The following is a 13,910-nucleotide window of genomic DNA, read 5'->3' as shown; positions in this document are numbered from 1 at the left end:
ATTTTGCCCAACCATAGTTTAGACTTTGCGTAAGTCTTTTACTGTTTCCTTTCTCTTGGTGGCTTTGTCCCTTGGCCTGTAATCTTAGCTCTTTGTATTACATACCAGATGACCCAAAAAAAGAAAGATATGAGGGGATGACTTCCGATAAAGCAAAAATAAAGACAAGCTAGACCATTTCTAATGGTATACAAAAAATTAGTATCTATTTCATTCTAAAATAGAGTAACTCTATTATTGAGTTGAATTTGCTCCAATCGTTCGCTATATATAATATAGTTACTCTATAATAGAGTGAATTATATAGTAATGTTGTTTTTTCACTCCAAACATAGAGTAAAAAGCAACATCACTCTATTATTCACTTTATTATAGAAAATCTATTATACAGTAAACTATTAGAGCAAATCTAATTTTATAATAGAGTTACTCTATTTTTATTGGATCATGCATATTTTGTATCACCATTTTTAAAACTTGCTTTTCCGAATCAATTTCCATTTTCATCAGTAGTATTATGAAAAATCATCGCTTCAAGTTCATACTAACGACGATCAGTGAACCAGTCAGACACATGCAATTACTCAGTTATTCATATTGCTGCCAAAATCTTCATCAATATCATTTTCGGTAAAGAATACATAACAAATATTAAAAAATGAGCTCCAATTGCTATATTACTGGGTTGGTAATATGATGGATGGTGATTATGACATGAAAATCCCAACAGAGCACAAGGTAAATATGGACATACTGCTAAATGTGATGTTCGCTAATAAGAAGGTATTAGGCCAACAACAAAAAACAGAGAAAATTTGAGCGAGCTGGGAGCATGCTAACTCCACTCTTCCACCACTTCGACATTGATCTGGATGGTGCCACTTGCATGAACCAGATAGTGTACATGACACTGCCTACCTTGTCCACTGCGACATCATGCGAGACTAGAACACGTACCATTCTATAAAATAGAAGGAACACACTTTACTGCAAACTGCCTCGATTCTCATCACTCAGTTAGTTGTAGTCTAAAAGTCACATTTTTTGCTAGACCCTAGTACCTCTGTTCAGACCCACTTGTTGGCCACACAATTACCTTCACACAGGTAGCTATTCTAGGACATGAAGGTCCTCTTCCCCAGCCCAATCACCATGCCAAAACTTGTTCAACGATGTAATGATATGCCCGATAATTTTGACGAGGCAGCCACAACAGAGTACATATATTACCCCGATTTTTTGGTAGTAGATTAGGTGGAAATGGCATATAAGAATTGATTTTGCTACATATAATACAAAGTGCACTATTAGGAAGCTGGTGAAAACTTGTCAATCTTGATACTGTGTGAGTGAGAACAAAGCATGGAGAATAGTGACATCGTGTTTTCATGGTAATATATATCAAATCTATTAAGACTTTTTGATAACGCACCGAGCATCAAATTAGGGTGAGGCTTACGGGTCGAGAGTGTATGTGGGGGGCTCACGTACATTGGTGGGTCAGGATGATACGATTGATATCAATGCCGAAACCTGATGAGAGTGTGGAGTCGAGTGGACTCACACCATCAGGGGTGATGGTCCATATGTGCAATGAGGACGTTGCACTCTGCTAGCGGGGTGAATGTAGTACCCGGGTTTGTGGTAGTAGATTGATTAGGTGGAATGGCTTATAAGAATTAATTTGGCTATCTATGACACAAAGTGCACTTACCTTTTTATTTAGCCATCCAAACAGAACTCAAGAGTTAAGTGTGCTTGAGCTGGAGTAATCAAATGATGGTTGACCTATCAGGAAGCTGGTGAAAGCTGGTCAATCCCGGTACTATGTGAGTGAGGACAAAGCACAGTGAACGATTCCATTTTGTTTGTAGAGTCAATATATAAAATTTACCAAACCTTTCTGATAACGCACCAGACGTTAAATGAGGGTCAAGCTCACAGGCAGAGAGTAGACGTGGTGGCTCACGAGCGTTGGCGTGTCAAGCGTTACAGTACATACGGTGGGTGATCGATGCTCAGCAGAAGAAAAATAACCTCATGAGAAGGATAATTCGTGTGATCATAGAAGGTTGTATCCAGGCCTTGCCGAAAAGAGCAGGGAGAGACGATAATACCGATATATAGGGAGCTGCCACTAGCCAAGTGGAGCAATTCAGCAGGCGTAGGAGAGAGCTATAGCAAGAAGACATTGAGAACAATTTAGAAAGCCAAATGAGCAACACCACCCTCTGTCCCATTGTATTATCCACTTTTCTCCTTTATGTTATTTAGTTCCTTTGATTTATTAACACACCAGGAACAGTGCGAACTAAGTCTAGCGAAGAAGCATATGTGTTAGTAATAGGCCTCGGCATTTTACCCGGACCCGAAGATCCGACCCGAAACCGACCCGGTAAAACCCGGTCCGGGTAGGAATCGACCCGGTCAAATTATCCTATCGGGTCTTGTTGTAGAGGACCCGCGGGTCTTGGACCCGACCCGACCCGAATCCGGAACCCGACGGATACCCGAATTAATAATGTAAATTAAACAAAATGTATCAAGGGGGAGTCGAAGACGGATTATTTGTCTACAGATCAAAGGGGTCAACCACTAGGAGACAACCAATTATTGTTCTATTTTGCATAGTTTAGTATATATACACATTTTAATATAATAAAAACAAAAATTTTAAATAAAATGTCAAATATTTTCGGATATATTAATATTTTCACATGTTTTTTTGTACTTTTAGGTATTTTTTAGGTCGTACCCAAACCGAACCCGACACGAACCTGACCCAAAACCGAACCGATAAATTCTAGTTACCCGAATGGGTCCAACTATCTAAGACCCGACCCGACCCGGACCCGGTACGACCCGAACCGACCCGGAACCGAAAATTTAAAATTACCCTATCGGGTCCTAAACTTCTAGACCCGAAAGATCCGGACTCGAAAAGACCCGATCCGAACCCGACCCGATGACCCGAATGCCCAGGCCTAGTTAGTAATCTTTTTATTTCTTTTGCTTTTCCTTAAGTCTATGAGTCATTTCCTGTTTTCATTGAGTTAGTTTTATCGAGTCAAAATTTACTGGAAATTAGAACTTTAGTTAGTGATCGTCTTAATTACCCTAGTGATTTTGGCTATCTTATTTAGTGACATCATTAATATACGATGAGCGCACATACAAACTGGAACACCTTGATTTTTGAAGTCTCCTTCTCCAAAATAATCTTCCATATCGAGATTAAATTTTAGGATTTTTTAAAATTTAATATTTAAAATAAAAATTCAAAACATGGTTTCAAAAAGAATTTTTGGATTTCAAATTGAAAAATGTATTATCCAAATTTATTAAAATTTCTTTCATTTTATTATTATTTTTTGATTAAATAATTATTTATATATTTTATTATATTTATAAACTAAAGGTATAGTGATATACCTTTTTAATGAAATTTATTTTAGTCATTTTCTCTTTTCTGATCTTTTATCAGAAAATGTCATTTTAATGTATTTTGGGAGAATTGCCTTTTAAATTAATTTATATTACGATCCACACAAATAAAATACAGTAGAAAAGAATTCAATTTTCGTGTATTAATTGTTTTCTAAAAGGATTAGTTAGATTTGGGTCCATACCACTAATCAATTTGTTTTTGAAAAGGTTTTTTCTTCTATGAAAGATCCATGAGAAAGAAAACCTCGGATCTAAGAGCATTTCCAACCATATACTATATTTGCCTCTATACTTTATAATAGAGTAAAATCTACTCCAATCCATCTCTATTTCTTCCCTTAAAATAGAGATTTGCTATTTTCACCTCTATATTTAGGGGAAAAAATAGCATTCCTCTATAATAGAGACATATTTTTTATTTGCAAAATGATCATTTAACTTTTTATGATTATAACTAAAATACATATTTATAGATAAATATAATTCTTTTTACATATAATAACACAGTTTTAGTTTACATAATAATTTTTTAAACTTTCACAATTATAAATAATCATAAATAAAAATACTATTAATTTATTCAAAATTGAAAAAAAGTAACAAATGAAATTTAACGTTTTATTTAACTGAAACTAAAATTAAAATTTAACTATTAAAAGTTTTACATATTTTTAACATATTAATAAAAATCTTTAAGTTCAACATAAATATTAATCAATATTTATTTCTCACTTTGAAATGCATTAACAAATTATTTATGTGAAAATATAGTTTTATGGTTAGGTAATGTCTAGTTTATTTTATTTTATTATATATGATAGCTTTTTGTTTAGTTTAAATAAATATTGTAATTTTATGAAAATTAAAAAGATTACATGATTGAGTGAATTTTCAACATTTATAAATAAAAGACCTTAGTTGTAAGATAATAAAAGAATTTTTTAAGAATATTCCTTTTTAGAGGAAGAAATAGAGAAATACATTAGAGAAGAACACATCTCTATTATAGAGGAAAAAATAAAGAAATACATTAGAGATGGTCTAAATAGGAGTTTGTTTATCTTTAATGTCGAAATTTTCTTATTTATCATCTTTTAAGCCGTCTTAAGAAACGGATTATATTAGTTAAAGTCCATTATTGCTTTTGTACATCCGTTTCTTTTTTTTTGTACCTCCGTTGATACATTATTTATTTATTGTCATCTCTGAAACCGTCTACTATAGAATAACAAGAAGTTGGTAATAAGAAGTCCTTCTCTTATTCAATATATCAAAGCTTCAACCACAACACAATATGAGCTTTCAATCACAAAACACACATATGTCAGTCCATCGACATATCAATATTTATAGTTAATAGAAATCCTAAACCAAACACACAAAGGTAAGTTAAACAACTTCCTAATCACTAAGGACTTCTATAACTTGGTCGCTAAGTTATTCAAGCTTATCAACATTCTCCCCCTTAAGCTTGAACCTCTCTTCATCCACATCTTCGACTCCAATAAGACACCTCATTTCCTTGAACTTTAACCTACCAAGTGACTTGGTAAGAATATCTGCCTTTTGCTCAACTCCAGCTACATGTTCAACTTCGATCAGCTCGTTCTCAACACATTCCCTAATAAAATGGAACCTCCTGTGAATGTGTTTGCTTCTTCCATGGAACACCGGATTTTTCGTGAGGGCTATCGCAGATTTGTTATCAACCTTGATAAGAACACTTTTGCTTTCTTCTCCCACAGCTTCACTTAATAACTCTTGCAACCATACTGCTTGTTTTGCTGCTTCGGTCGCGGCCATGAACTCAGCTTCGCAAGAAGAAAGAGCCACAATCTCCTGTTTAGTTGAGCACCAAGTGATAGGGCTATTACCAAGATAAAAGATATGACCCGTGGTGCTTTTACCGTCGTCTTCGTCAACATTATGCGATGCATCGCTATAACCTGTCAGCTTCGTTCCTGTCCCTCGTGAGTAGTATAACCCAAGTGAGCATGTTCCGCGTAGATACCTGAGAACAAGCTTCAGAGCAGCTCCGTGAGAAGTCCTCGGGTCCTGCATATAGCGGCTAAGAACACCAACCGCAAACGACAAATCTGGTCGAGTGTGTAATAGGTAGCGAAGGCAACCAATAGTACGGCGGTATTGTTTCTCATCTATCTTCTCTTCTTTAACCGCTTTAGAGAACTTGACATTTAACTCCATCGGCACCTGAGAGCTATTGCAGGAGCTCATGAAGGTTTCTTCAAGTATTTTTCGAGCATATCTGTCCTGTTTCAGTACAATTCCGTGATCAAGTTGCAAGACTTCTATACCTAGGTAATAAGTCAGTTTTCCAAGGTCGCTCATCTCGAACTTTGCAGCCATCTCATCTTTGAACTCCTTTATAGCTTTGAGCGATGATCCGGTGACTAACAAATCATCTACATAGACTACGACGATAAGAAGTTCTCTGTTTTCTTCCTTTCGATACAAAGATGGTTCTTTCGAGCATCTCCCAAACTTCAGGCTTTTGAGAATCTTATTCAATTTTATATTCCAAGCTCTAGGAGCTTGTCGTAGACCGTAAAGAGCCTTTTTTAACTTGTATACCTTATGTTCTTCACCGGAAACAACGAACCCTTCAGGTTGCGTCACATATACCTCTTCCCTTAACTCTCCGTGAAGAAACGCAGTCTTGACGTCGAGATGGTGTATCTCCCAACCGTGAGATCCTGCTAGTCCAATGATCAGTCGTATGGTTTCTATGCGTGCCACTGGAGCGAAGACTTCGTCATAATCTACCCCATGACGTTGAACATACCCTTTAGCCACCAAACGAGCTTTGTACTTGCTAATGGTTCCGTCGGCGTTACGTTTGATTTTAAATACCCATTTCAAGCCAATAGGTTTCACGCCAGCAGGTAGCTCGACGAGATCCCATGTATTGTTTTTTTCAATCGAGAATATCTCATCTTTGCAAGCATTGATCCAGACTTCCAGCTCCTTAGCTTCTGCAAAGCTCCAAGGTTCATCATTGATGATCATTAGTAGTTGTTCTCCTTCTAGCTCTGCAATGAGCACGTAATCATTAAGATGTGCAGGTGGCCTTGAAACTCTACTTGATCGTCTTGGCTGTTCTTCTTCTTCTTCATCCATCTCGCTGTCATCATCATCACCTTCACTACTCTCTGAATCGTTAGCTTCATCGGATTTAGTACCTTCAATATTATCACCAAGCATTCGTATATCAAACTTAAATTCAGCAGACTTATTACTCCCAGGCTGCTTTGTCCAGCACCACTCCTTCTCTTCTTCGAATATAACATCACGGCTCACAACAATACGTTTACTGAGAGGATCATATAAACGATATGACTTTGATCCTGGCTCTGTTCCTAGATGAACCAGAGTTCTAGACCTGTCATCAAGCTTTCTCCTCCCAGCTATCTCAGTTCGTGCGTGACACACACATCCAAACACTTTTAAGTGTGAGAGATTTGGCTTCCGCCTTCTTAATGCTTCATAAGGAGTCACACCGTCGAGTGATCGTGTTGCAACTCTATTTATTAAGTAAGTAGTGTGCCGAACAGCTTCTCCCCAGAACTCATTAGGCATATTCATGCCCTTAAGTATTGATCTTGTCATCTCTAGTATTGTCCGATTACGTCTCTCTACTACTCCGTTCTGTTGGGGAGAGTACGGAGCAGTCAAGTGACGTGTAATACCAGATTTATCACAGTAGACAGTGAACTCATGGCTAGTGAACTCTCCTCCTCTGTCTGTCCTTAAAGTCTTCAGTTTAGTATGTGTCTCTCGTTCTACTAATACTTTGAACTTCTTGAACTTCTCCAGTGCCTCGCTCTTAGCCTCAAGAAGAATGGTCCACATATATCTTGTGTGATCGTCGATAAGAACAAACACGTAACGTTTTCCTGCAGGAGTCGATGGATTAATAGGTCCACACAAGTCTGCGTGTACAAGTTCCAATGGTTTTGATGCTCGATATGCAGTCTCTTGTGGGAAGGGTTTCCTTGTTTGCTTCCCTCGCAAACAAGATACGCATGTGTCAATATCTTTCTCAATTTTAGGAACACCAACTATAAGCTCCTTATTTATCATCATTCTCATCGTGTCTTTATTGATGTGGCCGAGACGTGAATGCCAAATAGCAGGGTCAGTGCAGCTCTTCACTTGCAGACAGTGGAGTTGATCTACCTGCAGTGTGACTTTGTAAAGACGATTGCTTGCCCTTGTTGTTTTAACCATAAGTTTGCCATGCTTGTCAAAGAGGCTTAGCTCTTTATCTTTCATGCGTACTTCACAGCCTCCTTCGGTGGCTTGTCCCAAGGAGACAATGTTACTCCTTAGTGCTGGTATGTAATACACGTCCCTTAAGATCTTCTTTTCTCCATTATTGACTATAAAACGCACCGAACCCTTTCCCAATATATCGATCTTTGAGTCATCACCAAAGCGAACCTTTCCAGTCACTGTTTCATCAAGTTCATGGAAAAACATGCGGTTTCCACTCATGTGGTTACTAGCACCATTGTCTAGATACCATACGTCACTTGCATCCGACTCTGTATCAAATATTTTAGGATTCACTTTCTTCTCGTTTAAATAGACCACTTCGTTCATCATTAGTGTATCAGCTGCCTGAGTTTCTTCATCCTTCTTTTCAACGGTCTCCTGAAGATTTAGTTGCTTGTCCGGACAGTCCGTGGCGTAATGCCCAAGTTTGTCACACCTGAAGCAGGTAATATGAGAGGCATCACCTCCACGTCCCTGTCTGTATGCATCTCGTTGTTGTTGATAAGAGCTATAACGACCGCGACCTCTACCTCTGTTAAACCTTCCACCGCGTCCACGACCACGACCATTGTATCCATAGGATTCGTTACTCGATTCACCACTGGCGTACATTAGTTTTCCTGTATCTTCATTCGCTTCATCATCCTCGTCGGCTATTCTTTCTTCAAACGCTTTTAGTCTCCCAACTATGTCCTCAAAACCTATTGTTTTAAGATCAAGCGTTTGCTCAAGGGAAGCCACCATGTAAATATATTTTTTCCTTGGCAAACTCTTGAGAAATTTCTTAACAAGTTTTGATTCTTCTATCGTTTCTCCTAAAGAAGCCGATTTTGCAGCAATTTCAGATAACTTGCCGGCGAAGCTGTCAATAGTGTCATCTTCTTTCATCTTGAGTTTATCATATTCAGTGCTTAGGGTTTGTAACCTAGCTTCTACTACTCTCTCAGCCCCAACATGTCTTGCTTTTATTGCTTCCCATAAATCCTTTGCCGTTTTAGAGTTTCCAATCTGTATGATCAAAGATTCCGGTATCGATTGCCATAGAAGTGCAATGGCTAAATTGTTTTTCTTCTCGTCAGTGATTCCCGGGTCTACTGCTTCCCAAACTTCATTGATTTTGAGCGCTATTGTTATCCTCATTGACCAGACAACATAGTTTGAAGTAGTTAGCATCGGATACTTGATAGATTTTGTTCCGGTTTCTTTGTGCAGAACAATTGCATCCTTAACATCATCACCCATGGTCGTATGTAGTTTCTTTGGAGATTCTCTGCTGGCTCTGATACCAAATATAGAATAACAAGAAGTTGGTAATAAGAAGTCCTTCTCTTATTCAATATATCAAAGCTTCAACCACAACACAATATGAGCTTTCAATCACAAAACACACATATGTCAGTCCATCGACATATCAATATTTATAGTTAATAGAAATCCTAAACCAAACACACAAAGGTAAGTTAAACAACTTCCTAATCACTAAGGACTTCTATAACTTGGTCGCTAAGTTATTCAAGCTTATCAACATCTACTACGATAAAAAAGCAGACGTTGGGGTCAAACAGCGTTTTGGCCGGGAAACACGATAAAAGTACAAGGCTAAAATAGACAATTCGGATACTCGTACGCAGGGAGAAGAGAGAAACAACTCAACCACTTTGTTTATTTATAAGCCAAGAGATAGAGACATAAAGGTACCAGTGGAGAGACAGAGCTTTGTAATCCCTCAAGACAAAGAAGAAAAAGAACATGTTTCCCGCAAGAAAAACCAAGAGAGTTTTCTACTCAGCCGGGGCCGGAGACTGCGTCTTTACACAGGGCAGGAAACGACGGCGTTGTGTTTCTCCTTCTCCCATTTCTTCGGCGCCGGTAAGTAAAGCAGGATCCGATTTGCTGGACTCAATCCCTGAAGATCTTGTTTTGTCTATTCTCCGAAGACTTGCTTCCACATCTCGGTGCCCTGCTGATTTCATCAACGTTTTGATGACGTAAGCTTCCCGGTTAAATCGTTAATCTTCAGTTCGTACAGAGCTCTTAAGTCTAAGTCATAATTAATTGGTTTGTGTAACAGATGTAAGAGATTAAACAGTTTAGCTACGAGTCCTCTTGTTCTGTCGAGATTGTCACGAGATGTGTTCGCCGTAAAAGCTCAAAACTGGTCGGAAGCAGCTCACCGGTTTCTTAAACGCTGCATAGACGCCGGAAATCTCGAAGCTTGCTATACTCTCGGAATGGTTAGTCGGTTTCCTAATTAATTTCTTAAATATTTTTGTTAGTTGGAAACTAAATCACTTAACTTCCCAATTAATTCTTAAATATTCTCTTTTGATAGTTGGAAACTAAATCACATAATTTCCTAATTAATTTTTAAAATATAGTATGTTTTTGTTAGTTGGAAATTGAATAACTTAACTAGGTGTTTTCCTGCACCATGTGCAGTAAAAGAATTTTAAAATATTTTTAATAGATAAATATAAATTATATTTTTTATTAATATTATTAATTTTATTTTTTCTTATCAGTATTTTAATATAATTTAATTTAACTGAACATTAAAATTAAGATAAAACAATTTTGTTTATTTTGAATTATATTTAAGAATGTGCATGTATATATTTAAAATTATAATCCTAGGTAGATTTTCTATCTATTTATTTTAATTAAGTATATTGAATGAATATGTAAAATTGCATATTGTCAAAAATTAAAATTAAAAAATATTTATAAAATCTGTAGATATATATAAGAAACTAATAATTTTGCGATTTAATTTGATTTTATTATTTAATTTTTATAATTTTCAAAAAATATGTATATATTTTTGAAAACTTTTTAATTTAAATGATATTTCGAAATTTGAAATGTCATAATTGAATATATTTATTTTAATGATGATTTATGAGTTATTCCATATTTTTAAAAAGTCCAAAAATATAAATCGATAATAAATGTAATATATGAGTTATTACTATATTTTAAAAAGTTTACCAAAAATATAAATTAACATTAAATATAATTTTCCATGTCATATTAATCTATAAGATATGTCATCAATTTTAGTAGTTATGTCAAAATTATTAATCTAAATGTTTTCGTGCACCATGTATAGTGATGAATTTTTTAAAAGTTAAATTTTATATTTTAAAATGTAATTTATTAATATTATATATTTTATTATTTTGACCAGTAATTAATATAAATATCATTAATTAAGCATAAATTTAAGAGAAAATATTTTTTTTTAAGTATTTTTAAGAATATATATGTATATATATAAAGTTAAAATCTTAGATAAAAAATTATTTATTTCATTTGGTTAAATTTATTAAATCAACTTGTACAAAATTACTAAAAACATATAAAATTGTATAGTTATCAAAAATTAAAACTAAATAATATTTATATAATTTGCAGATATCTAAAAGAAACTAATGATATTACGATTTAAATTTTATAAAAAAATTCAGAAAATTTTAGATAATAATTTTTTATAATTATAAAAGTAAAATTATATAATATTTCGAAATTCAAAATGTCATATTTGAATATATTTATTTTAGTAATGATTTATGAGTTATTACCATATTCTACAAAGTTTACCAAAAATATAAATCAATATTAGATGTAATATATGAGTTCTTGCCATATTTTAAAAAGATTTCCAAAAATATATATCAACATTAATTATAATTGTCCATGTCATATTTAATCATATGACATGTCATCAATCTTAATAGACACGTCACAATTTTTTTGTGAAAACGATTGTAGAGAAGACATGTGGCAAATCACTTCTCAAATATAGACTAGGGGATTTCCTAATTAACTTCCTAAATACTTCTCTTTTTATTTTGTTATTTTAGCATTAAATATTTGTTTTTTCTAAGTTGAAAATTAAATATCTTAATTTCCTAATTATTTACCTAATTATTTAACGTTATGTCTTGTTCGTGCAGATTCGGTTTTACTGTCAGCAAAACAGAGGAAACGGCGCGTCGCTGATGGCAAAAGCAGCGATCAGATCACACGCGCCGTCTTTATACTCTTTAGCCGTAATTCAGTTCAACGGGAGCGGCGGTTCCAAGAACGACAAGGATCTTCGAGCCGGTGTAGCTCTATGCGCGCGTGCGGCTTTCTTAGGACACGTTGACGCGCTACGTGAGCTTGGTCACTGTCTCCAAGATGGTTACGGTGTTCCACAGAAGGTCTCAGAAGGCCGGAGATTCCTCGTTCAAGCCAACGCTCGTGAACTCGCCGCCGTTTTATCTTCTGGAGACAAAGCTCGGTCGTGGCGGCTGCCTCAAATCTCTAGTCCTAACCAGAGCCGTGGTTGTCCGTTGCTGAGCGATTTTGGATGTAATGTGCCGGCGCAAGATTCACATCCGGCGAATAAGTTTTTGGCGGATTGGTTCGCCGTTAGAGGCGGAGACTCCCTCGGAGATGGGCTGAGGTTGTGTTCTCACGGCGGATGTGGACGGCCGGAGACGAGGAAACATGAGTTCCGGAGGTGTTCTGTTTGTGGCGTTGTGAATTACTGCTCACGCGCTTGTCAAGCACTTGATTGGAAACTCCGGCATAAGGTGGATTGTGCTCCGATGGAACAAGATGACATTGATTGAGAAGGTAACGCTCAGATTGACGGTGATAACGTATTGTTGCCGATGAGCTAACGGCAAAAGTAATGGCTGCTTTAGTTTAGTTTCGTTCTTTGTTAGATTAGTGTAGAGTTTAGGATAAACTATTACCAACGGTCAGAAAAGGGCGTTAGGAGTAATTTTTCTATTTTAATCCTTTGTAAATATGAGTATCAGTGAACGGCTACAAAAAAGTTTCTATATTTCTTGTTAATTTTAATTTAATCTCGCTGTTCTTCTTTTAATTTTGTCGGTGTACTTAGAGTTATTTAATTAGTGGAAAGATTATGATAAAATATTACCAACGGTTAGATATGGGTGTTAGGGTAAATTTTCTGGATTATAATATTTCGTAAAGATGAGTATCAATAAACGGCTACAGTCATTTTCCTTTATGTTATTTGTTAGATTTTAATTTCGTTTCTACTTTTTTAATTTTCTTTGAATAATTAGTTTTATATATATATATATAGTCAAAAGAAAATATATATATATTAAATGGTTCATTTTATAAATTTAAGGATAAAAATAATACAGTATGTTATGAGAGCTGTAAATGGTTCATTTTGATTAACCTGAGATATTTCAAGCTTATGGAAAACTTCAAATTAATCTTTAATGGGAATTGCAATTTTCTACGGATATTAAAATGATAACTAAAAGATGATATTATATTTATGTAAATGTAATAGGGTGTTTTCAAACCTGAACCTTTCCAAAATATGTTTAATCACCACGTTATGATTAGAACCCTAAATGTTAATGTGACGTAGTTTACTTTTCTTAGATTTCATCTTCCTTGGCCCGTTTCTAAGGTAGAAAAATTCGAGTGAAAGTATATCTCACGTTCAATCGTTTTCTCACGTTATAAATTTTTGGAACATATTTTGTTTGGTCATTAAGAGGTTTCCTAAACTATACTTAAATAAAACAATAAACGATAGATGGGATTAGGCATATAATACAAGGAACTAATAAAACATGCAAAACCATGTCCCGCACGGTGTCTATTCAAAGATTACGAAATGCTAGATCATTCTATTAGCATTTAGCATGCCAACAATAGACACGAGCGTACTTTTTTATTAGGGTTTGATAGAAAGAGGACTAATCCAAATGTTGACATTTGAAAAATCTTGAGGGTTGATCCGGATCTATATTACATATCAGTCATCCATTAGTTCAATTGGTTAGTCTCGGGTTTTAGTGATTTTTTAATATGAATATTTTTAAAAACTTAAATTGAATTGTCAGATCTCCGGATTAACCAGTATAATCATAAGTTCGGGTCGAATTTAAAAATACTGATTTAAATACAAAAATATTTTAAATACACACTATTTAAAAATTACAAAAATATTTGCTAATTTATTGGTGAAAATTTTCATCGTTTAAATGCAAAAATATTTTAAATACACACTATTTAAAAATTACAAAAATATTTGCTAATTTATTAGTGAAATTTTTCATCTTAAAATATTTCGATTTTGCAAAACACGGATCAGATGAAATTATGCTCCCATACACACATTA

General features: G+C 35.1%; 1 protein-coding gene across 1 annotated transcript; it reads left to right on the top strand.

The window, feature by feature from the left end:
* Positions 1-9,289: 9,289 nt before the first annotated feature.
* Positions 9,290-12,617, top strand: LOC108841802 (F-box protein At1g67340). Its single transcript, XM_018614564.2, has 3 exons — positions 9,290-9,731; positions 9,815-9,977; positions 11,700-12,617. The coding sequence occupies exons 1-3, from the start codon at positions 9,493-9,495 to the stop codon at positions 12,360-12,362; spliced, it is 1,065 nt and encodes a 354-aa protein (XP_018470066.2). The 5' UTR covers positions 9,290-9,492; the 3' UTR covers positions 12,363-12,617.
* Positions 12,618-13,910: the final 1,293 nt, after the last annotated feature.

The sequence above is a fragment of the Raphanus sativus genome, chromosome 2 (genome assembly GCF_000801105.2).
Source record: "Raphanus sativus cultivar WK10039 chromosome 2, ASM80110v3, whole genome shotgun sequence".
NCBI lineage: Eukaryota > Viridiplantae > Streptophyta > Magnoliopsida > Brassicales > Brassicaceae > Raphanus > Raphanus sativus.
This window is presented reverse-complemented; position numbering and strand designations above follow the sequence as displayed.